The sequence below is a fragment of the Zosterops lateralis genome, assembly GCF_965231275.1.
Source record: "Zosterops lateralis genome assembly, chromosome: 1".
Lineage (NCBI taxonomy): Eukaryota > Metazoa > Chordata > Aves > Passeriformes > Zosteropidae > Zosterops > Zosterops lateralis.
Window position 1 is genome coordinate 133,863,750 of NC_139762.1, and position 27,037 is coordinate 133,890,786.

General features: G+C 35.2%; 1 protein-coding gene across 1 annotated transcript in view; it reads left to right on the top strand.

Moving 5' to 3' along the window:
* The window catches only part of ZFPM2 (zinc finger protein, FOG family member 2), a 308,739-nt gene that overhangs the window by 32,159 nt on the left and 249,543 nt on the right, over positions 1–27,037 (top strand). Inside the window, exon 2 of the mRNA XM_083855434.1 lies at positions 24,856–25,014. Within this exon, the coding sequence (XP_083711560.1) occupies positions 24,856–25,014 (159 nt within the window). The remainder of the gene's footprint in view (positions 1–24,855; positions 25,015–27,037) is intronic.

The following is a 27,037-nucleotide window of genomic DNA, read 5'->3' on the forward strand; positions in this document are numbered from 1 at the left end:
ACTATTAAATGTAATATTTTCTTGTTTCTACTGCTTTGCTTCTCTCAATCAATTTTAGATGAGAATTTTAAGGGTTTGAATCATACATATATCTATCCTGTGTTTCATTATGAAGGCAACATGTCTGCTGAGAAGAAAACCAATGAAATTATGACTTGTAAATTAACTTTCCATGCTTTTCTTCAATGTACTTGTACAGTATTTTAAAATTATGGTACAAATTGTCTGAAAACATCACTGGCATACTTTAGAGACAAGGGAGGAAAGGGTACTAATGACGCTCACACAAGCAGTAATTAGCTATGCCAATAAATAGAACAATTTAATAAATGAGTTACAGCAAGAAGAGTAAGTTGCATAACAAATAATTATGGGACTTTGGTACTTCAATTATGAACAGAAGACCAAGGTATAGTAAGGTGTCTCAGAAGAAATGTTGTATGTGGTTTCATATTAACTATAATATGACATAAAATGATATTACAATAACTCATTTAGTAGTGTTATTCTAATATTAAAATATTAAACCCATGTATCAGAGAATATTAGGGTATTATAAAAATATTTTTCAACCTGAAGTATAGTTAATCTTAAACAGTGAGAAGTGTGCAGATTTGACATGAGCATTTAGTGAGTTTGTGAGAATCTGAAAGCTGAGGAGGGACGGGAAAGATTTTACAGTAATGGTTCTCTCTTTTATGTAATATTCAGTCATTTCACCTCGGATTTGCTTTGCTTTAGAAATTTTCCTGAATGCACAAAAGCAGTCAGAAAAATTTTGTATGTGTATAGAGAATGGGGAAGTGATATGAGGAAAGGGGAGAAAAGAAGCTGTCTGGGGAAGTGAAGTTCTCTACATGTAACTTAAGGAAATACAGCATCAAGTAACGGACAGATGGGGCAGTTGTTTGGGAAGTTGCAGTTAATTTTTACTTGGTCTACAAACTGTTGCTATTGCTTCTCAAATTTCATTATTCAGTTGCTGCTAGAAATAGAAACCAGAATAATTTATTTATTACTGTAGTTACTGGGGTATTTGAACACAAGGAAGGAAGAGATGCTCTCACAGGGTGTGGTGTATACCTGGGTGTGCTGTGGTCATTTTCTCTTTTAATGGATTAGCCATATCTAATCCATTATATCTTCTACTGAAGGAGTGTCAATCCCTTGTCTACTCTGAAAAGGTGTAGCATTTTGTGGAGTCAACTTACCTAGTGTTAACCATATAAAAGGTAAGCAAAACTAAGGAGTGAGCATTTCCTGGGCACTGAATTTTACCATGATAATGCAGATACCCAAGAATTAACATGGTGTATGTAAATATGATGCATACATGCATATACACATGCTGTAAAGGGAAAGTTGTATTAAGGAATGAATATCCAACCTGAAAGCAGCAATACTCCTAGTCTCTTTTTGAATGTGACTGCTAAGAGGAATTTATTTTATTTATGTAGCACCTGTCATTATCAAAGCCCTGAGACCCTATAAGACAATAAAATCAATGTGATAAATAAATAAATATAAAACAGTCACCAGGATTTTTAATGGGAATAAAGTTGAAAGGAATGGCAATATATCCATGCTTTCAAACTCTCTGAGGAAAAAAAAAATTACAGAGAGGAGTTAAATAGATTTTAGGAGAGAGAGTACTCAGTACTTCCTGTAGAGATACAAAAGTTGTAAGTACTGAATGGTACCTAAATGATGATATCTGTCAGAATTGGATACTCTGTTGAACTCAGGTTGGTCTGCCTGAAGGCTTTAAAATTCATCAGAAGGGAATATCTAAAGTCACTGTAACTTGTAGGATTACTCTAAGGAACACAGGGTGAACATAATATGATGGCAGTACAATTGGGTGACTGGACTCAAGGACCAGATCCCCCAGGATGTATAGTTCTTTTGGAGAATAGTTATTTGAAAGTGAAAGTAAGGTCATGCATCTCCAGTTCTCAGTTAAAACTTTCGGTGGGGTGGGCACCTAAATAGGACCATAACTTTTAGACCCATAACAGGGTGACTTCTGTCTGAACTCACCTAAGTTCTTTTCAAAGTCATGAAGAGATCTCTTTAGATCAGCATAGCTTATTGTGGTGTATGTCCTTTAAGGTGAGGAAAAAGTCAGGAAAAATGGCAAATGGTCAAAATTTAGAACATTTATGGTACTTTAGGGTACTGTAGGAATTCTTTTATTACCAGTATTTCAGGATGCCCTCATGATTCACTAAGTAGGTTAGATTTGAAATGAAGGTTAAGAAAATAGCTAAAAAGAACCCATCCTGCTTCTCCCTCAGGAAGTCTCAGTTTGACATCTTTGTGCCCATGAGAGAAGAATACTACTTTTAATTTTTTTTTTTTTTTTTTTTTTTTTTTTTTTTTTTTACTACAGATAGCTTATTTGAAGCTCAAACAGTCTCTAAAGTATGATGGCCTATTAGCTAACAGGCAAATACATATAATATTTGGTACTAATAGTTACTGTTGTGTGACAACATTAGCCTCTCAGCCTAATGAGAGCATTAGGCTGAGAGACAGTCTTCTTGGAATACTTGCTGCATACTTTATGTTTACTAGAATAGCTGTAGGTTTGATTTGGGTTCCACTTCTACTGATAGCTGAAGATCTAAACTGATTCTTAAAGGTAAACCCATACTTGCCAACCCATTTATGAATAGACTTGCTTTTCTTCTGGCAACAGTCAAGCTTGACTATAGAAATTTTCACTTGAGGTCATCTCTGCTGATCTTTAACTTGTGAACTGTGCTGATATGCCTTTCATACTGGTCTGCTGGGTAGACAAGTGCTAACTTCAGTGATCTTGTCAGAGACCTCAATAAACAGTTTCTACCTTCTGTTCCTGGTATCATTCTGATGCAGAATTTTTCAGTCTCTCTACTATGCAGTTAGGAAGATTTGCTGCTCCACAGAAGCCCTGTTTTTTCTCAGTAATGCGTTCTGGTATACTTTGCTTTTCTGGAGTTAAAATTAAAACTTCGATCACTTTTTTCCTAAAGTAAAGCTTTATGAAAAAGCCTAGCAGTTACAGCTTACATTTTGAGCTTAATTGTATCGTAGTTGATTAGCAAGTACTTTGTGACAGTCAGCAAATTTCCATAGGTAGATTTTGTAGGGCTTACCGATCAAATGCATATGATCTAGAGGGCTAGAACCTGACTGCTTTTTTGACAGTGTTTATAGACAAGCTTTATTGTAGATTAGGACTCTACTTTCAGAGCTTAGCAAGCACCTCTGGGCCTAATTGTGAAGCTGAGTAGAGACAAATGATAAACATTTGTAGTTCTGATCAGTAACTCCTGTCCTTTCATTAACAGTGGCCAAAATGTCATTTTTTCGCTGGTCTTGAAAACTATGTCCAGTTCTCATGATATTTGCTGCACTTCTGACTTTCATGAATGAATTGGAATTTTCCCTAGGATGTTCGAAGACTACTCTGTTCTGTCAGAAGAGATAATGAAGAGCTTTAATATTAATGGTGAGACAATGATTCTGACAAACTTGCTTTTATACTTTGCAGAAGAAAAATGACAAAATGATTGTATCTGCAAATTGAGTAGACTCTGATGAACAAAATTTTAAACAGGTAAAAGCTTGCTGATCCCAGGACAGCTGAACAATCAGACAGAAATGTGTGATGCATCATCCTGCAACCTTATTATTGGTTTGGATTATTACTGGTTGATATCTTTCCTCATGGCTGTTGTAGTTTATTCTTACCCTGATATAAACACAAAGTTTTTTAACAGCATTTGAAGTAAATGAAAATATTTTGTCTGCTTCAGCTGCTGTTAGGTCTGGTTGTAATAAATATGAATATTTACAATCGTGTGATTCAGCACACTTGTTAAAACTTCAGGAAATATCACTCAAGCATAAATATACTCTACCTACTGTTTCTGAGATTGGTGAATGAACATATAATTGGCAAATGTAATTTTTTTTTTTTTTTTACTTAACTGTAATTTATGGATTTCTGTGTACCCTGTTCCTGCTAGGTGATTATTTCTAGCACAAAATGGAAAGTAATAATAAATAGGTCTTCGCATTTCTGTAATATCCAGTGTCAAAGTGCTTAAATCATTAATTGATCAAAATTGCTGTGTGGCTGTGGGATTGGTAAGGATTTCATTTCTGAAGTGAAATCATCACTTAGTAGAAGAGTTGTTTACAGGGAAGTTGCAGGCACAGATATCACTCCAGATGTGTTCCTTCTACAAAGCCTTCTCTCATTCAGTCTTAATGTCCCTGCCAAGTTTTTGACAGATTGGCAGCTCTTTCTTTTTAATCTTTTTAAAAATAATTTTCAGCATTTACAGTGTGGTACAAATATTATCAGTAGATGGTTCCTTTTAAGGACTGAAGTACTGTAGATGCCAGGTACAGGTTTCAGAGTTTTAAAAATGCAGGTATCTGCCTTAGCAGGTTACTCTGAGTCCCTGTGTGAAATATTTTGGGCCACATCTTCCCTCTAGTTTGCGGGAGACTTGTGTTTCTTCAGAGAATGATGAGTTACTCTCACACGAAGTTTGAAGAAAGGATACTTGATGAGTACTGCAGAACTACTTCTGAGCTCCGTGGAAGTATTGAGGCTTGAGGCAGGTGCCACACACCTTTAGGTGAAGGAGCCTTTACTCCTTGGAGGACCTGGCTGAGATTCATGACTTAGCTGAGCATATCTGCCCTGTATCAACTAATTAAGAGGCAAGGACTGTTTTTTATAGATTTCTTTGGGTCCCATTACTGTTCCAATTGTAGCTAGAATTTGGTCACACAGGAAGCTGGAATCATTTTACTTTTGATGACATAGCCTTTTTGATACATTCTTGAAATAAAGATCAGTGAAACTGAGGCATTGTTTTACATTAGTCAACTTTCTACTATTCTGCAGCAGCAACTGCGTTATATTGGGTTTTACACTTCATGCTTTGTTTATCTGCCTTCAGTAAATGATTTCCCTGGGCAATATCTTATCCTTACATCATATTTCTGGTATCTCAGTAGCATATGTGGTACCCACTGGAGCACACTTGGTAGTAATGTCTTCATGATGCTTTCTAATGTCTTGTCATCAAATTGTACATCCATCTTGTGCTTAAAGATAAACAGATAGCATTGCTGTAATCCAAAGAGCACAGCCACAGCTCTTGATCTGTGTGAGAGTAGCCCTGAGAACACTGGCTTTCTGTCTCTCAAGATCTTATTATTAAATCCTTTGAGCTTTGGATCAATCATACTCATTAACTATACCAAGAATTCTGCTTTAGCTCAGTAAGGTCATGTAGGACTGATAGTAAGTTAGAGGTGATTTCTTTCAAGAAGTAACAGGCTCTATTCCTCTGTCCAGGTCTAATGTGCTTACTAAAGGGAAGACTTTCTGTTCAAAGGAAGATGAATTAAAACCAAAGTATTTCAACAAACAAATAATTCCATAATTTAGAAATCCAAGTGTCCTGTCTCCAGAAGATTTCTCCTAAAACAGAGTGCTGTAGACAGTAAGTAAAAGATAGAGCAGAATTGGCCACGAATGTCTGTAAAAACTTACTTCCTTTGCTTTTCTTTAAACTTCTGTAGTCCTGAAGCAGTGTTATGTGGCTGACAGTGGAAAGCAGGCTCCTCCAGTATTCCTTTGAAAGCAACAGATTAATAACTAATACAGAGTATATTTAACAATTAGAATGAAATAGAATTTTTATGGAGAATCTTATATAATGTTTTATATGTTATGTAATATAATGTCTTATATGTTATGTAATGAATCTTATATGTGTAATGGAACCAGGTATAATTGGCTGAATCACAGCAGCTGCAGAGCATCACATAGTAACACAAGCCAAGAAAAATGTTATTTGAAGGTGAAACCCTAGTGTCACTGGTTACCTCTGCCATGTTAGATTTCCAGAAGTGAGACCTATCCTTTGAAAAAGGGCCTGGAAGGATAGAAGCTTGGCTCAAAATGCATTTAAATATAGGTAAATGTCCTAACTGTGTATTCAAGCTTCAGTCTGGAATTGCAATCTGCAGTTGTTTGGCTGAAGAGGTGGCAAAACTTGTATTAAATCATCATGTATTGTTCAACACAATTCCATGGGCAGGATTTTGTATGTGTGTTTCCAAGAGGTGAACAGCCTGCTCTGCTTTAATCTGGTTATAGATATATCTGGTTAAAGATTTATGTTGTGTCAAATAAAATAATCCAAAGTCAGTTCAAACAGTGGTAACTGTATGCCAGTGTATGTAAAAAAAATACATATGAGTTCATTAATATTAATTCTAATACAGCAGTTTTGTATAGGTAACAGTGACTAAAACTGTATGTAGAACTGAATTATTAAATTTCTTCTTGGGTCCTGAGGAAGTTCTGACTTTCACTATTCCTGTGAATATCTTTTGATAATTATTTTATTGCTCCTGTAGATGAAGCATTAAAGATTAAAGTTTCTTGTGAAAAGCTCGGTCCGGGAAGTCAGATTATAAGAGGATATTGTGCCAATTGCACTTTTTATTATTTGCAAGTTAAAACAGATTTATAATTGATCAGTAATTTGAACATTAGTTGCATGCTGGTTGGATCTCATATTTGAAAATTTTTGCTTAATATTATTAATTATAGTACAAAGCACATAGGAATTAAATGCCTAGGTCTTTGTCATGAAGTTTATGGGGTTTTTTTGATGCCATTAGTATTCTGATCTTAAAAAAAAAAAAGACCCCAAGACTACAACTAGTACTATACTGAAAGTCAGGTTGCTGTGGTGACAGAAGAGACACCATAGATGCACAGTCTTTAAATTGCAGGGGTATTTTCCTTTTTGCCTGAATTCAACTTCTTGCACAGTCTGGATTGTTATTCCCTGGCATGCTGATTGTAAACATAAACATTTCAAGGGATATAGTGAATGTACTTACAACAGAATTAATAGGGATGGTTTGCTTTTGTTCAGAGCAGACTGTCCTCTTCAGCAGTGGTTTTGGTAAGGCTGAATGAAATGGAGGCTGCTGGAAGCTACAAGCTGATATGAGGTTCTTAAACAACTTGTTGGGAAAAAGAGGATGCATTTAGTAAGGTAGATAATTCAAAGCAGTGGTTTCTTCAGCAAAAAGTGACTTACTGAATATTTCGAGAGAGGTGCAACTCTTATGCAGAAATGTATGTGCCCTTCCTTAGAAAGTGCCTGCCTCAAAACACAAATTATTTTTCCTTTTCTTGGCTTCTTGTTCTTGATCACCAATGAAATCACACCAGATATGGGAATATTCTCCATAAGATTCTAAGATACTTTTTTTGCATTAGAAGGCTTTGTGATTCAGAGCTTAGAGGACTTAAAGTAAATTACATTTTATAAAATACAGCAGATTATAGGTTTTACTGTCTTAAACAGAAAGAAATAAATAATCTATCAGTGTTTTCAGGTAGAGAACTGATTTTTTGTACAAAATTTTAATTTTCAAATAAAATTTTTAGCCTTCATTGGCCTAATTTTTACTGGATAGGTTTCATGAATTCGAAAAATTTTTTCCCTGTGAAATGTCAAATAAGAATTCCTTTTCATAGCATCTGCCAGCATAGAGTATGTGCACACCACCAAGGAGAAGCACTTGCAGTGGTGCGTAGGATAAAGTTAGAAATTTGGCTATAGGACTGTTGGTTCATTTCTACTGGGAAAAATCTTCTTGGTTCAGTGCCCAAATGATGCTGTAAGTTAAACTGGTTTAGTTTATCCTCCTTTGAAGATTAAAATACTTGAATTATTTAGGGGGCAGGGGGAGAGGGGGCTCTCATTTTTTTGTTTGTTTTTTGTTTTTAACCCTGTGATCCCAAAAAATTCACATCTGGCTCAGAACAGTAAGCAACTAAAATTAGTGCTTAAACCCCACACCTCCTCCATTGACAGTGAAGAATATTATACTTTTCACCTTTGAGATGAATTCAAAGTGTTAGTACTTACAAAACAAATCTTAAGATTAGTACAAACAATCTTAGGATTTGTTTGGATATTTCCAGAGATTTTTAAATTACTCCAAATTTTTAAGGAGTATTTATGAGTCTAACAATGTACAAACATTCCTAGGATCAGTTTAGTCTCTTCTTTGGGATATTGCTGTTCCCATGACTTAGTAAAACATTCCACAGAAATCAGTATGGCGTGAAACAATATAGATTATGGCATAGTAAATATTTGCATTTAATAAGAAATATCTGCTAAAGAATCAGTACAAAATGGAGGCGGGGGGGGAAAAGCAAGGGTCATGAGGGAAAGAAAATTTGAAAATCTTCTGTGGAAAGAGAGAAGCCCCCATCAAGGCTTTATCTGTCATAGTTTCCAGTGTGTGTTCAACAGGTGCTTTATTTACTTCGGAGACCTCTTTTCATTCACTGTAGCACAGAGACCTTCATCATAGTCATATTTGTCATTGTTGAAGTGGGTAGAAACACCAGTGTAGGTGTGCACTGACTTACCTTTGAGCTTCTTTTGTGTGATTTTGGTGACTCTCAACCACAGTCAGTAATGAGAGAATCTTATTGTCCATCTTCAGACATTGACATGCAAGAGGCTTATCTGTGCTTACATACTCTAAAAGGAACCACCTGAAGGAATGTTATTCCTGTTTATACTCCCATTACTTGTGTCTTAAACCAAGCTTTTGTTACATTGAAGTTGATGAAGGTCTTGTGTTCTTGACTAGAAGATAATTTTGGTCTGGAGTTAGCAGGTTCATTAGTAGTCATCTTGGTGAGCCTGCAGTTTTCTCTTAAAAAAAAGTTTAGACTGACAGCAGATCACTCTCCTGGATGTGAGTCTAGAATGGACTCTTGATACCAGTTTGAGTATATCAATGTATATTTTGAATTTGCTTGCATTATAAATAGCTATACTTAACACTGATCAGATCAAGAAGTACAAAATGTTCTCTTCCAGCCTTTTACAAAGAGAAGGAATTTTGATAGTCAGGATGAGCACCAGATACTTTTTTTTGTTCCAGTGATAATTTTCACAGGAAGTAAGATATGAATGTATCTGCTATGCTCACTAGTTTCCATATTTTTAATAGCTTCTAGACTGGGTGTAGAAATTACTTAAATTGCTGGCATTAGCACTACCAATAGTAGACTGCTAATTTTGTATTAGATTGTGTTGCAAGCCATCAAACCTTTTTCAAAAGTTTCTCTCTTGTTATTCCCCCATCCCTGCTACCCCCCAGGAATCAGTCTTTTATAAAGATTTTGTAGAGAACTCCATTTTTAAAAGCACAGATGTTGTTTTCTTTAGATTAAGTCTCATGTGAGAACATTGTAGTACTTAGCTAAAAAAATTTCCAAGATGTTTAAAAAAACTGATCTCCTTTTTGCTGTTTAGTTCAGAGAAGATATTTCCGAGGATTTCTCATTTTGCAATTCCTACTCTATAGCTTCATTTCAGTCAGATAATAGGGCTTAATTTTAAAATGCTTGTTCCTGATACATTTTTCTCAAAATATATCTGGATTCAACCTTTTTTTGTACTACTAGTATTATTCATTTCATCTTTCCTTTAATATAACTCATGTGGTGAAGCTTATAACAACTTGGTGTTGCATGTGTTTTTGTCCATCAAGAATGTTATCTATGATTTTAAAGACAAATATCAAAGTTTTGAGTCTTCTAGAGTACACATGTAATAGCCAGAGCAAAGAAGTAACCAACAATAGAGACATTAAAAGACAAGTTTACTAAAAAATATAAACTAACTTAATAAAAATGATTAATCAATGGATCTATAATACAGCTTAGCTTAGTTGTATACAGCTTGAGCCATGCTTTAAAACAATTTTCTGTTTATTTGGTTCTAACAAATTATACTTTCTTGGTATTGCAGTCTTGCATATATATGGTCATAAATCAGCTGTACAGGTCTAGACCAAAGTGCTCCCTTCAGTGTCGAGCAGCATTAGGCTCTTCTGCCTTACTGTATATTTGATTCTGAGGCTTAAACCAAATGTGGCATATTTGTGTTTGTATTTTATAATTGGAAGGCTGTGCCCCATGAAGTGTGAGATTTGAAAAGTATTTGGTTCTAGGCACAATGGTTTGTGAATGTCGTGGGGACGGCTGCAAAGGACATGAGAAAGTGAATACCATGAGAGAGTCTGGCAGGAGGAAACAAAGTGTGCTCATTTTTTTGAAGACTGCTTCAAATTTCTCATCACAAACTTTCCCTCTCACCCTATTGCTTTCTTTTCTAAGTTAAAAACCAGAGCCATTCCCTTCATCTGGTATTACCTGTTTTGGTGAAGACACAAATACTTTGGTTTGCATTGTGTACAACTCCCTGAAATTTGATACTGCTTGCCAGAGGAAACTGGAAGGACATCTGAGGACATTAACTGGCAACAGAATAACCCTTAAGGATATTTCAAGCCTGGATATTGATGATGAGAAAAAAATGCTGTTCTGAGTGTTTCTTTTGCTGGGACATCAAGAAAACCCTCAAAAGGGTGCATAAAAAGAAAAAAAGCATATCCAGCAGCCTTGTGCTAAATAAATAGCAATTACATGTTGGCAGTGGCATGATAACAATATTTTCTCCAGTAGTATTGACATGATAATATAATATTATTGATAGTGATAATATATGAAATGGCTGTAGAATGTTCTAAATTAAGGTATATTGAACCACTGTATGTGATAGCAGTTGGGTGGCAATTATGGCAGAGGAGGAGGAGGAAAACAAAGCATGAAAGAAAATTATTAACCAGTAAAAATTCATGTCTGCTTCAGCCTGCCATTCCATGGTCTGGTTTTCTTATGCTGCAAGTCTTTAAATATTTTCTAGTTCTCTGGTGTGAACTGAGAAGAGAAGTCACAATTCCTCTCCTCATTCTTCACCCACAGGAGTAGCAGTATAATGTAATGCATGGTGACGTTTCGTATTGTTGCAGACTGTAGATGTTTTGGTAATGTCTCTTCTATAAACATGTCCATCTTGAAAATTAATTATTTTTGGAACAATTTTTGTTACCATATGGCATGACAATGTCACACAGCCTGTGACAAGCACCACAAGAGCTGCTTTTTGGTGTTTCCTTCATGGTATTATTAACCACGGCTAACCATTTTTATCAATATCGCTATTATATTTTACACTTTGATTTCAAACCTCTTCTTTTAAAAGCAGTCTTGAAATTGATACTGTTTGATTGTACAGCTCACTTGAGTTGGTTGTCTGTGTGTCTGTCATTAGTAACATCCTCTTCAGCCCCTGCCTTAGTCCTGGATACTTCTTGTATTCCAAAGTGTTGTGGATTCCTGCTCTTTTTTTGGAGCTCTCTGAGTCTCATGTAATACTTGCTGTCATTTGCCTTTTGATCCCTACGAAGCAGAAACTGTGTGACAAATTCATGCTATATTCAGTTGTACTCACCTTAGTACTGGGAGATGTAAGGAAGAACAGAGAAGGGTGCTCAGAGGATCAAGCAGTGAGATATCTGAGTAACTCTTAGACTGTAGTGTGTGAAGAAGATTAAATTGTAAGAACACTTGCCTTTTAGTAAGGTGATAATTTAAAGGGTCATGACAAAAGGCTGTTAGTATTTGAAGGTATAAACATTTGAAAAAATGTGTCTTTTAAAGAGTTATAATGAAGAGGGATAAATTGAAACTGAAAATTTTTTCTATGAGCATTAGGCAAAATGCTCTAAGTGACTTCCATTACAGAACAGTTGTTCTGAGGAAGATGTGTAAAAGCAGCATCTTGATCTTTAAAACTGAGATAAGCAAAGTATAATAATATCAGAGGATCAGTTCTGTGTTTCCAGGGCATAAGTAGCATGTTATGATTGGCTTTCCTACAGGCCAAGTCAAGTGGTACCAAATTTGGTTAACTAAGCAATATTCTTCTATAATAATACAGCGTGCAACATTAAACAAAATACAGCATTGGATTTTGTGTGATTGCTAAACATGCTCTACCATGTGCTTCTGCATGTATGAAGAATGGGAAGAGTGTAGTGCAATTTTTCACAAGCTTAGGGTAGAACAGCCGCAGACAGGACAAATGCAATTATGGTATAAAACTAAGGAGAAGGTGGAGTGAAGAGCTTGTCTAACATACAGTCAAACCCTCCAGGACCCAGATGCAGGAAGAGCTGATTGCATTAATGAATCCTTGTAACTGTTGCCTCAGTGCTACAAATGGTGCTATGTCCAGTTAAAATCTCAGTAGAGCACTTGTTCTTGGTTCAATAGTTTTGGAGGAATTCAAGGATATTTTTTTTATGTTTGTTTCCTTTAAGTCAGTTTTATACTGGGGTTGGAAGCCTAGAATATACCAGAGTACTCCAGAATGTTCTACTGGTTTTAGATTTTGGTAAAATAGTATGAGAAAATGTGCAGCATCTCCTGACATTAACACTGAATCACAGAATGTTTGAGGTTGGAAGAGACCTCTGGAAATCATCTTGTCCAACCCCCCGTTCACACAGGGTCAGCCAGATCAGAGAGATGTGTTAGTAACTATGGCAAGAGATTTTAAAGAGGGCAGTTACTTATTGGAGAATACTTTAAAAAATATGGTTTTGTTTTTCATTAAGGGGAACTACATTTATCAAGAAGTCTTTTGGGGAAAAGAGTTAAAATTTATTTTGTGGATTAGTTCTTTACTCCTGTTTTAACATTATTTCGTGATAAACCGATAGCATAATTGTCACTACTCTTTTTTGCATCATAAAATGACACAACCTTACAGTAGCTAGAAATGTCTTAACGTGTTAATAGAGAGAGGAAACGTTATGTTGTAAGAATACTGAAATGTTTCCATGAGTTATGCTATGTGTAAGGATTTAAAATACAAAATCATGAAATTCAGTACTAAAATTTATTAACAGTGAATATGTCAAGGATTAATTAAAAAAAAAAAGAATGGAAAATAGGACTAAGACATATAGAATAATGTTCCAACTTTTTTTTTTTTTTTTTGACAGTGTCTTCCCATACCAGACCTTTCAAAGTATTTAGCTCCATAGGAATTTTTTTTTGTGTGTTTCATCAGCTAAGGTACTTCTAAATATTTAGAAGCCAATTTACTTTGGAAATCAATATTTCATATTCAGTTTCTTAGTCTTCTTTTTGGTCAGCCTTAGAAATTTAAGATTTTTGAGAGTATTCTGCAAATTTTGTAGAATAGAATGCTGCTAACTGATGCAGCTGTATTAGTTGAACTTTAAAAATCTTGTTTGAAGTGTGGAGTTTCAGTTGTAGAGTGGAGCTGGCACTTTTGTGAACATGCAGGTGTTTACCCCTTTAAGTGACAGAAAATAGCAAATAACTCGTCTGGCTTTCATTCCTAACAGGAAAAATTGGCTAATCCAAAATAGAAGCCAGTCAAGGATATTTTATAATCAAATTGTATTAGTAAAGCCAGTAAACTTTTCAAGTAAGTTTACTGAGAAGACCTAGTCTGGAATAAGATTACCTCATTTCAGTTTGGCATGGAGAACAAGATATTAGAAAGGTTAAAATTACAGGCAAAAATATTTTCAGAACTATTTGCTATGAAAAAAGAAAGAGGAGATGGGTTATCAACTCATCATTGCCAAAGCATCCAATTGTATTATTCCATAAGTTAGTTCAGCAAAACAACAATCATGATAAGAGGAGAGAAGAATGAATTCTTGTTTTGATTTCATGCTTATTGCTTTGAGATTTGCATAGTCTCATAATAACACTTACCAGCCATCTGGTTTCCAGAGGAAAAAACTTTTTCTTACTGAAAAGGCTAGGACATAACATGCACCATTTAAAAGCTCATTGTTCTGGAAATGACATAATGACTTTCTGTTTTCAAATTATTAATTAGTGATTAACTCAGAAAACCAGCAGGTTATGCCAACTCTAGGGGACATACAATGTATGTTTTTCAACATTGCAATTCCTACCATTGAGGAATCAAATTAAATAGTAAAAAAGTGAGCAAGGATATTAAAGAACTCAAGTACATTAAATCATGCACTTCTAATTTATTTTAAAAGATTTGGTTTGCTTATTTGTATTTTGGGGTTTATATACATGAATGTATAAAGATAAATAAATTACTTATAAATGTTGTCATTCAAGAAATCCCACTCTGTATGTGACCTAGACTATTGAGTCATTAAATTACATATTCCTGAGATGTTAATGAAAGTCAAGGTTTTTTCATGATGTTTGTAAGATGTATAAGATGATGAAGATTATTAGACCATTATATTTTTAGTTAAAAAAATAAGTGCTGCAATACTGTGATTCTTTGAAGAATGTTAAAAAAAAATGCACACAAAATGCACCCTTAAAATTTCACCCTTATAGGACATTATAGTAAATTATACTGACTGTTAATCATAAATGACCATTTAGTGGGAAAAATGAGATCTAAATATCCACAGGAAAAAAAACCAAACATTAATATTTCTTTGTTGTGGGGTCCTCAGGTTGGGATTGTTGTACATGGGAGGGACTCTGCTAGTGCCCAATTTTTGGCTTGTGGTGGCTAAATACAGCATAGAATAAATAAATACAAATAAAATAATTTTATTCTACCTGAATTTTTTTTCCAGATTATTTGTTTTTTGTTAAAATATACTCTATTAGTTTAACTTAAGATCTGATTTATCCTACAATATGATCTAAGAATTTAGTTCCAATCTGAAACCCTTCAGTTTTGTTCTGCATGGCAATAAATTCCCATGATGGGATTAAAAATAGCAAATCCTCGGTAGGTATTTAAAATTCAAGGCTCTTAAGAATCTAAGTGCACCCTCAGCAAGTTTGCTGACAATACAAAACTGGGAGGAGTTGCTGTTAGATCTGAAGCCTGGGCTGCCATTCAGTGAGACTTGGGCAGACTGAGTGAGCTTATGAGGCAAGACTGGGTGAGCTGGGCCTGTTATTCTGGAGAAGGAAAGACTGAGAGGGGAATCTTTTCAGTGCATACAAATACCTTAAGGGCAGGTATCAAGAGGATAGGGCCTTACTTTTCAGTGGTCCCCAGTGACAGGATAAAGAGCAAAGGGTACAAACTGAAACCCAGAAAGTTTCATTAGAATGTGAAGAAACACAGCTCTTTGTGGATGACTGAGCACTGAAACAGGCTGCCAGAGAGGTTGTGGAGTCCCTTTCTGTGTAGATATTCAGAACCCACCTGGACACAACCCTGGCCTGGTGAACCTGCTTTAACAGGTCACATTATGGTCAAATGAAAGAACCTCTAAAAGCTAAACTACCACACATTCTAGTACATGTCTGTGAGACAAAGATTGTGAAATTTGTGGTTTAGTTAATTCCTAGCTTCTCAGCTTCTATTTCCTGATACTTTAGAACTGGCAGTCATGTTAAACATGGTGATTTTTTCCATGTGTGTCTGCTACATCACCTGCTGTTTCGAAGTTTTTCCTTTAACTGTGTTGTTGTGTTATGAATCAGTTTAGGTGTTCTGCCTTTCTATTGAGGTCCAACCCAAATTGGCACTGAATTCTACATACCATCTTTGTAACTTTGTCATGTTGAATTTGGGCTGTATTCAGGGGCTTCGTTTTTCTGCAGTATTTTCTGTTTCACTAATATAAGCAAAAGACACGGGGGAAAAAAACAATAGTAATTTGAAGAGAAATAGTAACTGGAGAGAGAAGTCATGGGTTCATTACTGATTTCTGGACCTAAAAAGTCCAGATTCCTTTTTTCTGTTTTTTTTGATTTAATTGCATGATGATGTACAGAGATGAGAGACCAGTTTCCATCTGAGGAAATGCAGCTAGAAACAAAAGATGAACAGGAATAATCTGCAGCTATATATAAACTTAGAAAATATTAAGTAAACAGAAGAGAAAAGACCCCTTTATTTTCTACAGCAGTATAGTATGTCTTTGCTGGATGAGAAAAATATGAGTATTTTGTCTTGAAACTGGGGATGTAAAATTACAGCGAGTAATGAGTATGTATTCCTCTGATCCCTTAATGTACTTGATGTGAGGTTCCTCTTTCATCGTAGCTAACATGCTGGCCATTAAATACACTGCAGCAGCATCATTAGTGGCTTCAAAGTGCTCCTACTTGCATCACATTTTTCCCTCCAGCAGGTGAGTGAGAACGGTGATTAGCAAATACGAGTATGTGTCACTCACTCCACATGTGATTGCCAGTGGAGTCCTGTGTTTGGGGTAAGGGCAGCACTGGAGTTGGAAGCAGAGTGAACTTTTGATGTCTTGATGGCTCTGAAAAGCTTTCAGCTCCAAATATCACTTGGCTGGGTGTAAGATAAACTTCATCATATTTGGTTTGGGGTATGATGTTGGAAAATGTTTTACTATAGCAGTATATGGCGAAGGAGATGGGCTGTAGAGAAAGGTGTCCTGAGTAACAGGCAGTGTTACCTACATGGCTGAAATTCTGCACAGTGAGATTAGGACATGGAAAGAAAGTCCTCTTACTTACCAGTATCACAGTTTGCTATGGCTGGAGGAAAGGATTCTCTGAAAATTTCTGGATCCCAAATCCTCAGAGGATTTCCCTGGACAGTTTAGAGCAGCATGCCATAGATACTGTGTGACAGGTGTTGGTGTAGATGTGTCTATTCCTTGTTCTCATAGGCTGAGTTAAAAAAAAAAAATAACAACAACCAAAACTACAGTGGTATAACAAACTGAAAAAAGAGTCAGTGTATTGTTTCAAAATTGCACCTTTAATTTTTATCTACTTTGTTGTAAGATGCAAGATGAGGGATTTTTCTTTATTAGAAAGGTGAATATCAAGTCTTAAAATACTTTAGCTGTAGAATACAGTATGAACACGTTAAGAAAAAAAGTTATAATTTACACCCTTTTTTCTTTTTACATTCAATTTTAGGGAAGAACACAGAATTAACAAGCCATCTCCTTATACAAATAGTGCTTTCTTTTTCTATTTTTTTCTTTTTTTTTTTTCCTAAGCCTGTAAGTTTAAGCATTATCATCATACTCATCTAGCTAAAACAATACACCAGACCTGGATAATATTTTTATCAAAAGGAGCTGCGTATGATGGGGAAATGAATCAGATTACCAGCAGTTTCAAAATCTGTTTTGTAAAATATAGCAGATAGGAATCGTGCAGAAATAAATGATGCGTTTAAAAATGACAAAATATATCGTAATTTGGGGGAAAATGCTTCAGGGATAATATTTCTGTGTAAGGAAACAAGAAATCTTCCTTGCTTACTCCATTAAATTTAAGAAAACCACTGATAAACTACCAAACTACCACTGTAAAATTATTCCTAACATGAAAAGTTACCTAAAAGGTTCACAAGTGCATCTATGAGAGCTTTATGTCCAGCTTGCTCTTTGCTTTGAAGGCTTTAGTTAAAAATTCCCTTCAGGAAAATTGGTGCACTCTGGTACTGTGGTAGTTCTGTGCTGCTGCTGTGATTTTTGTAGGGCGCTGAGGCACAACACTTGTCTTGTCCCCTTTGTTCTTCTCCTTCTCCTCTTGTATCACCAGAAATACACAGAACAGCATCTGCTGTGGAGCATCTGCTGTGCAGCTGTTACAAGTGTAGGTAGAATTAAGACATGTTTTTTGGCATGAGCCCTTGCTTGAAAACAGGACTGATATTTAACTGCAAAGGTCTTGCAGTTCATGCTCTGTGCACTTGCAGACTATTTTTTGAAATTAATGTCTACCTAACCATATATTCAGTGGTTCTTTTTTCATAATTTCACTTTTATTGATTGGAAATATTCTGGCCTTGGCTCTAAGAGCAAACTGACCATGGGCACTGTCAATTTTGTTGTGGCCTCTTGGATAATGGTAAGAGAAAAGAAGACAAGAGGATAAATGAAAGTGAAGTTCTAAATTACTGGAACATTTAAAGGTCTTTGAAAAGTTCATATACAAGCACAGTTAATGCTGTCATGCACCAAAGTGCCAAAAGACCTAGCAGTGAAGAATATTAATCTACTTTAATAAAATCAAAGGCTTCATTTTTTTTTTGTAAAGAAATAATTTGAATAAAGTTTGACCCCTTCTACAATAGTCTGTGGGTCAAATTGAACCTACTATTAAAATTCTCTAATATCTTTCATGTATTACCATTTCAAAACTCAATTTAAATATTCACAGAGCTCCTTTTTTAATAAACTTAACAAAATTCAGGTAATTTCCTTCAACTTTCTTGATTGAAGGAAGGCAGTAGGTAGAGATATAAAAAGATGTACAGCTACAAGCAAAACCTGAAATCAATTATATATAAGAAATAACATAACACATGGAAAGAAATTAATCAAAAGGAAAAAATTCTGCTATATGATTTTCTTAGTCTGCTACCTGCAGGCAAGGAACATAAATGAAAAAAAAAAAAAAAATCAGCATTCTTTTTACAGATAAGGGGAAAATTAATAAAAATGTTTCCTTCTTACCAGATCCCCTGATGCAACTTATGTTAAAAGTGACTGGCTGCAGGAAGAACTTACGTGTTTAAAAATAACTTTTTTTTTCCTACAGAAATATACTTTTGTACCTTTTTCTTGCTGTTAAGCTCAATTGAATCAGGTTGGTATAGATTTATAGTGTCCAAAAAGCATTACTTTTCCTTTCTCTCTATTAAGTTCCTCACTGAATCATGGTCATAGAGTTTCTCCCAGTTTGAAAGTGAGAAGTGGTTCATTCTGCTTGGATGCCCCAATGGAGATGTAAGGAATCGCTCACAAATTGGAGCAATCTTCCAATCTGGTCAAAAGTTCTGAAGTTCAGCCAATTTGCTAAACAGATTGCAGAGGTTCAATGTGCACAGGCAGCATTGCATCTCTTAAATATAGCTCAAAATGTAATAGGAATTACAGAAATAATTTAGTTAAGATAAATAACCAATAAATTCAGTGGACTGAAGAGGATGGAGAAGTCTCTAAGGAGGTCCTGTATGGAAAACTTCCCAAGAGGAAGAGAACTCTGAATTATCATATGATGTCTTCACTCCCATTACTGTATTTAAAATGAAATAAATTGAACCCTTTCTTGTATTTTAAGTATTCCTGACTGAATTTTTAGAAAAAAATTCCCTACAATGTGAATTAATAGGAAGTGTTTGCCTGCTGCTTGTCTTATGTAATTGTCTCTACTTAGAAGGAAATGTTCATGTTGAAACAGGAGATAAATGGATTGATTTTTCTGAAGCTTTTCCCACTGTAATCAGAGAGCATCACATACCTAGGTTTTACCATAAGCTCAGGATAATCTGTATGTGGCAGCATGTTTTCCTAGGAAATACTGAACGGATCCCACAGAACATGCAAAATGTCTGATGTTGATCCAGTGAATTTCAGGCTTCTGATTTATTGAAGTTGTTACTATTTAATGCTGCTACTACTAATTATACTCATTAACCTCTCCCCAGCCACTCACTGTCAAGTATTAGGCATTCTTAATTTGTTAAGAGCACTGATTTATGTTGCTGCTGTGGAAATGTAGGAGAATATTGGTAGGTGAGAAGGAAGCTAACCACTTCACATTTTCATGAGATAATTATTTCAATGGTACTTTTCTACTATAGGATACATGCATTTTAAGTGCAAAACACTGGACAGGAAAGCATATTAGGCACGTGCTTAATTTGAGCATGCATTTAAGTGGTTTCATTAGGGTGAAGTCTGATGAATTTGACTATGAGAAATTATTACAGAACTTACCCAGTTTAATGTTATTGAATTTCAATTATTTCATTACAGTTATAGTACCATAAAACTGGAGTCAAGCAATGATGTATCAGGACTAATGTGCTCAAAGTGTTCGATGCTCAAATTTGTGTTAAGAGGAGTGTTTATTAGAGCAAAAGTGTCTTTTGTTAAGGGAGTGTAAATCCTTTTCTGATGGTTTATCGTCACACTCTTATGTGTTATTAAAATTATTGCAGTGCTGGTTTTGTTTTATTAAATGTGGCCTATCCTTTTAAGTGCTGAGCTAGCATCTTTTACTCACTATGTTGGGATTGCCACTTAGCTAGCTGTATTTGTGTTCTTGCATCTATATGTTTGCATTTACATTACAGTATGTGATATTTTAGGAATATTTATTTACTTAGCATTTAATAATAGTGCCAAAAAATATGTCCTTGAGTGCCTGTAAATCTGGTACAAATTAGGGAGCACAGCTCAGATTTCCCCACACTGTGCTGGCAAGTGGCCTCAATCAGAAGTAATTTTCTCCATGAAGGCACATGCAGTTCGCTCCTCAGCCTCTCCTCAGTGGATACTGTTATTTGTATCAAATTATATGTGGTGGTTTCTCAAAGTGGACTACTGTGTCCACTAAGCCATACACATTTCTACCACATTGACTATTTCGTTGCTGTCACTAGTTGTACTGTTTTCTGCTGTGTCTTGTTTATCTCTGCTGTTTGCAAAAGGAGTTGAGATTTGTGTTCATATCAATAAATATTGATGAATTAGAGTAAGCATCAAGTGGGTAAACTACTCAACCTGTCTAATTCCTCTGTTGTGTGCAACATGATTATTTGCTTATTGTATAAAGGAAAAAGCTTTTTTTTCAGGGCTTCATGCAAAATACAGAATGAGTTAATAGAGACTTAATTTACCTCAAATTAAAGTACCCTTTATTTAAGATTAGAAATGGAGGTTTTACCTAGTGCAATTGGGAATTCTTAACTATTCATCATTATCTAGCTAATCTGAAGCATTTCAGAATCACCTCCTTACATTGCATCACATTCTTTTGCAAACTGCTAATAGGAAAAGAATTGCTGAAATGAGAAGACAAACATCTAGACTATCTCTGGAATTAACTACTCATCTAAATTCTTAAACTGCTGAAGTTTGAAATTTTACTTCTTTAATTATTAAAGAGTCTAATCATATCTCAGAGCTGCTTGTTGTCAGATCACTATGACACTGAGATGAATTTCAGTAGTAGCAATTTTTGGATTTTTATTGCTCTGTCATTATGGCTACTGGCTTTAAAGTCACACTTAATCAGTACTTATTGAAAAGGATTTTTCAGCAGAACAGGATTGGACCTTAACCCTGGTCCAGTTGAAATAAAGGGAGACATAGTACGTGTTGTGCCACAAGTACTTAATAACATGATTAGTTTAAGTAATAGGAGTAATGCTATTAAATTAAATCAACAATTTAAAAGAAATGCAGAAGGTAAAACATGGTACTAAAATAACTGATTAACATATATTTGGACTGTGGAATGTAATATGTCAACATAATAACAACTGGGGGGAAAAGAGCACTATCACAGAAAACAGTTGAAAGAAACTATTGTTTTAAAACACATCTATTTTTGTCTATATGACCCAGTAGTTTTAAGTGTTTTAAATCAGGTAAGAAGTAGCAGTAGCTTTTGTGAAGGTTGTTCCCTAGATAGAGGAGCTAGTCAATGTTGATAACTCACCTTTAAGTCTTTGAACCAGATAAATTCTTGGTTCTCTAGCTGATGTAATTTACTGGTACCAGCTAGAGGTTTTTTGCTGGCACATGGCCAAATCAGGCAAACATAAGCCTGTATAGTTAATATTTTTGCATTTGTCAGGAATATTTAGTTCCATATACTCTTTATTGTGAGATTCTGAAAATGTATTTTTATTTATTATCTGTTTCTTTGTAAGTAATTATATGAAGTAGTCAAGAATAGAGAATTTACTCTATTTATATTTCTTTGTAATGGCTTTGGATTTTAGTGTTTTCTTTAACCCACTGTATGTTTGAGTGATAATTAAAAATGGCCACAGAAGTAATCTATTTTGAGTTCCCATGAAACTAGCAACTGAGAAATACTTAATTTAGATCTTATTCTTGGGATTTGGTCTAATTCATTTTGTATAATGCCTTACTCTTTAGTTATCAGTTACAATATACCAGCTCTGGGCATGAGCTAAATGTATTTTGACATTTAAAAAATGAAAGACAGCTCAACGTGCATAAGACAGAATTTGTCCCAAAGATCAGGTTGTAGATGGGTGAATTAGACAAGGCAGCAGCTGCCTGAAACCTAGAAAAATATTTATACATGGATTCTCCAACTTCAGCAGTTGTCATTGCTGGTGTTTGGGGCACAGACTCTGATGCCAGCCCCTGTTAGGTAAAGCTCTGATGTGTGCCTGTATGCACCTGGATAAACTTGGCTGGGTTTTGTGCATGGGATGCACGTGCGAGGCAGACCTGGTGTAGATGCATGCACACCTCTGATCTCCTTGGGATGTGACAGCATTTACATTTATGTTTGCAAATGCTTGGACACGTAACTTCGGGAAATGTTACATACCTGTTCATACATAGGATATAGCTATAGTAGCATTAGTCAGTATTTTTTTTAGTCTAAGATTGATTTAAAATACAAAATCCTGGCCCACAAAATGACAGGTGTTTGAACCAGTGCTGTGGAGCTGGTGTGTACATTTTATTTTTTCTCCTTTCTTGGAAAGAGTGTCAATGGAAATTATAAGGTGTGTTTCCATGACTGCTGCAAATGAAAGCATAGCAACTGCATTTCTGTTCTTTTCCTAATTAACATACAGTGATGATTAGCTTGCTGATTACATATTGGTGACCTGAGCAAACAAACTGGTTTAACATCTAGAAACAGACCTAAATGTCATGTATACGTGCCAATTGGATTACTTGCAGGTAAATTGCTTTTGTTGTGTTTTGTAAGACACATTGTAAAAGTCAATAATAAAGAGCTAGTCATTCAGCAGGAAATCGACTTTCACTGAAAATGTTGGCTGAAGTTGAAATTTTTTCCTCAGATATAAAATACTTAGAAAATTTTTTTAGGCTTATGGCTGCACTTGAAATGATGCAAAGTGTGGTATTAATACATTTTTATATGTTGCAAAAATTCACATTTCCCTAAAATAGCACATTTTTTTCTCAGTTTATTTATTCAGGTGTTTCTTGGAGTACACACCAGTAAATGGCTCTACAGACAATGTCACATTTTTCTAATAAAATGAAATTTGAGTAGTATTTCTGATAATTTTTGCAGAACCCCCTTGTGCTTTCATTTCATGAACCTGGAGACACGTAAGGTGCCTGGAGTGCCCATGTTCAGCTGCAGTGCATTGCTCCAGCGTGCGCTCGTGCTTTGTTCTCTCTTCTGTACAGTGCCATAGCCACTCTTCATTCCCTGTGCATATGCAGTTGCTGGATTTTTTCCCAGCATGGCTGGAAGGTGCAATTAACAGTAATGGATACTTTGATAGTGAGAATCTTTATTTCTTCAGCCATAATAATAGCCCCTTATTTTAGGAGCTATATTGTTGAATGACAGCTACTGTTGGCGAGTATGTGTCTACGAAAGTGGGCTCATTTGGTCAGATTCTCAGCTGGCACAGAGAGTCATATTTCCATGAAAGATAGTAAGCTATATTAATTTATGGAATCCCAGCTGGGAATCTCAATCAATTTCAATAAAAAGTAACCATCATATTCCTCTGAAGCAAGAATTACACAACCTCGCCTAAAGTGAATTTTGCTGTTTTAATAAATGTAGGTAGTCACTGGTTCGTAATAAATTACATAAAATTAGAGGGTAGTCAATATTTGATTTCTCTAAAAATTTATTTCTTCCTTTTCATTGAACACAACAGAATCATTTATGTATTGTATCTCAACATGATAGATTATATAGGAATAGTGTATTTAATACCGTAAAACTATCATATAAATACAAATCACATTTTTTTTCATTAGCTAGCTCGCTTTCATTTTGAAGAAGAAATACTCAGTCAATTATAAATGAGGCTGTGCTTTCATTGGAGAGTGAAATGCGTAATTTTTTTCAAGCCTCAACCATGTATAATGAAATCTCTCTTTTGAAATCCAGTCTTAAGATGGATTTTGAAACATACTGACATTTAATAAAATATTTTTTAAATTAAAATATGTTGAATTATTTCAAATCTCTGTTTAAATCTGGGGTGAAATTCTGCATCCTGCAGGAGAGATGTCTTTAGCAAACAGTTACTATTAACCAATGATTTTGAAGTGTGTGTATATTAGAAAGATTTTAATTTTTGAGTATATTTTAATTGGTAACCTTGGTCTTATGTGTTATAATCTGTGTGGTGCTGTCTCTTCGAGAGGATCTGTAGCAGTAGTCTCTCTAGGTAACTAGAAAAAAAGTCAAAGACATCATATTACCATTTCAAATTCAAACTCATAACCTGTTTCTGTAACTAGTTTATATTTTTGTAGCCCTGGGCTGGACAATACCAGGACATTTGTTTGGACTCTGTGAAATAAGTAAATAGTCTCTTGAGTCCTGTCAATTGACTGGGAATCTGTTAGAGTCTGGCGAATGATCATGGGTACCATCAGGGGCTGGTTGAAGCAAAATAGCAGAATAAGCTGAAGTTTGTGCTGTCAAAACCTTTTTAGTATTTCATTGTTGTCAGTACTTTTAATTTGATTAACAAAGCTTGTAAAGGAACATTTTAAGTACTGTAATTCAGCATCAAAAACAATCACTAACAAACAAGAGAAAGCTCTTCACTGTTTATGTTGTTTCATAAATACAGCTTTGATTTCAGCTGTTAAAACTGTCTGTGTTTAATAGTAGAGCCCAATGAATAATGAAAAAACCCCATGTGCGAGTATTATTAATACATATTATTAATGACTCTTTGCATATTCTGATTTGAAGTCATCAGGAAAAGTCACTTTCAATTTCAATTTCCATAAAATGTTATTTGTCCAATTCTAATAAATGCTGAGCACAGCTGGGAAAGGAAAAACTAGCTAAAGAATGCCAGTTAAAAGTTCACTAAGGTTTTATTTCACACTGTCCTGTTAGATGTTTTGCCACAGTGTCCCTGATTCTTTTTTAAGGGCCCATTGAAGATACCACTGAGGATGAAGAAGAAGAGTGCCTGTCTGAGGAAAATGATACTGTCTCAAAAGAAGACTTTCCATTGGAGGAAAGCTTTTCGGCAGAGTTTGAGCCTGAAAATCTGAGCTGTGAAGAAGTGGAATACTTTTGTAATAAAGGTAATCATTGTAGCCAACATCTTCAGAGAATACTGGCCAAATTTTGTCATGCTGATCAAAGATATTTTTTGGTTTAAAATGTACAAAAATTCCTATTAATGCTACCTTAAAACCCCAGGAAAGAGAGTCACTTGTGAAAAGAGATCTGGTAAGGGATTAATATTTAATATATTGAAGGACACTTTTCAGGGACGTGAATCATCTTGCCTTAATGTTTTCATCCAGGTGTTATTTTCTACATATTTAGCTGTAGAGAACAGGCCCCAGAAGTCAATTATCATCAGATCTGAAGTTGGCAATGTAGCATGTCTGTTCATTGCTTTTCTGCCTAGGAAACATTGCTTGGAAAACAGATTGTGTCTGTAGATTCTAGGATTAAAATAGGGCTTATTATAGAATTTATTATGCACAGTAGAAAACTAGTGATTTGTGAAAGAATAGTTTTAAAGTTGCAAATACTTCTTTGGTGCACTTTTTGCTTGCAAATTATTGAAGATGGAGGTATTTTAGCATAAGACACACCAATTCATTCTTACCAGTTCAGTCTGCAAAGTTGTGCTGCTCCCCAGTCAGCTGACAGAAAAGCACACTGTTATTATTTAGAACATTGAATTAACCTTCTTCCTGCCAGATATCCACTTGATTGCTTTGTTGTTTGTCTTCTGCAGGTAAGGATGCCTCTCAAATAGCTGAAGTTGTTGTGGTGGTGTTCTTCTGTTAGTCCACAAATCCCTCAGGCATTTGGATGTTGGTGGTTTCTCTGTCTTTCTGTTCTTTCCCGGATATTGACATACATTTTCTCATGATAACTTGATGTGCTTCTGGCTTTGTGTTATTTTCATCTGTCTTGGACAAAGTCGAATAAATCTGTTTGATGAGTCAAGTGTTCTGACTGCAGAATATCAGTCCTTCCTAGAGAGTCTTCAGTCATCAGTGGCAAAGGCACGACAATGGATTTTCTATATATCCTCTATGTAGCTTCCACAGGATCTTGATACTTTGTAAGTCATCCTAAGAAATGAAAACAGTCTAATGATAGCTTGAGGTTCAGCTGCTACAAATCTTACTGTGAGGAAAGACCAGATTATCAATAGATTCTTTACAAACAGGAAGAATTTAGTAGTATTACAACTGCGATGTGAACAAATACTACAGTTACTTTGTGTTCACTGGTTCACATGCCTTACAGACACCATTCTCTCCAGGTGAAAAAAGTATTCCTCCTGTTATTGGCAGTACTAAATAAATATTTAAACCACTATTTGCATAATTGTTATACTGGTGTCTCTTGAATTCCTCCTGTCAGCAGTGGAATACTATGTCTCACTATTAGTTCATATATATAAGTTTGATTTAGTTATCTCTTTGTACTTCTTAGTGCATTTCCAGGGCCTACCAGTGGAAAATGGTTTTAGGTGAAATCAAGAAAAAAAAATTGATTTTTTTAAAAAATAGCAATCAATGTTGCAAATTTATGTTGAATTTCGATTTGTCTTGGATCTTCCATTTAAATAAATACATCTTTCAGGGTAATTACTGAATCCAAGCCGTTGTATTAAAAAAGACCAGGCATCAAATGGGGGAATACATTTATATCTGAATCTTGATTATCTTGATTATATATTTTATTACGGACATCTGCTGATTCTTCAGGCTAAATACCTTCTGACTTCCCAGCAGTTTGTGTGTTGTAGTTATAAAAGAATCTTAAGTGTCTCCAGTGCAGCTGCTGCAGAAGAAGAGTTGAAAAGACTTCTAAGGATCAAGGGTTACATAAAATTTATAATCTACCTTCAGCTGAGGCAGTGTGACAAAAGTCCCACTTTGAAGCAAATTGGGGAATCTCTGGTTGGGAAGAGGATATGGAATGTGAGACTGGAAATGTGCTGGGGTTTTATTAATGTCTCAACTTCTATTGAATGTCCTACTTCTTCAGGGTCACATCTTAAGTGTCATTGGCATGAGGCCACCTATGTTTTTTTGACGATAAACACTAAGAAGACAAAACTAATTTGGAAAGCGA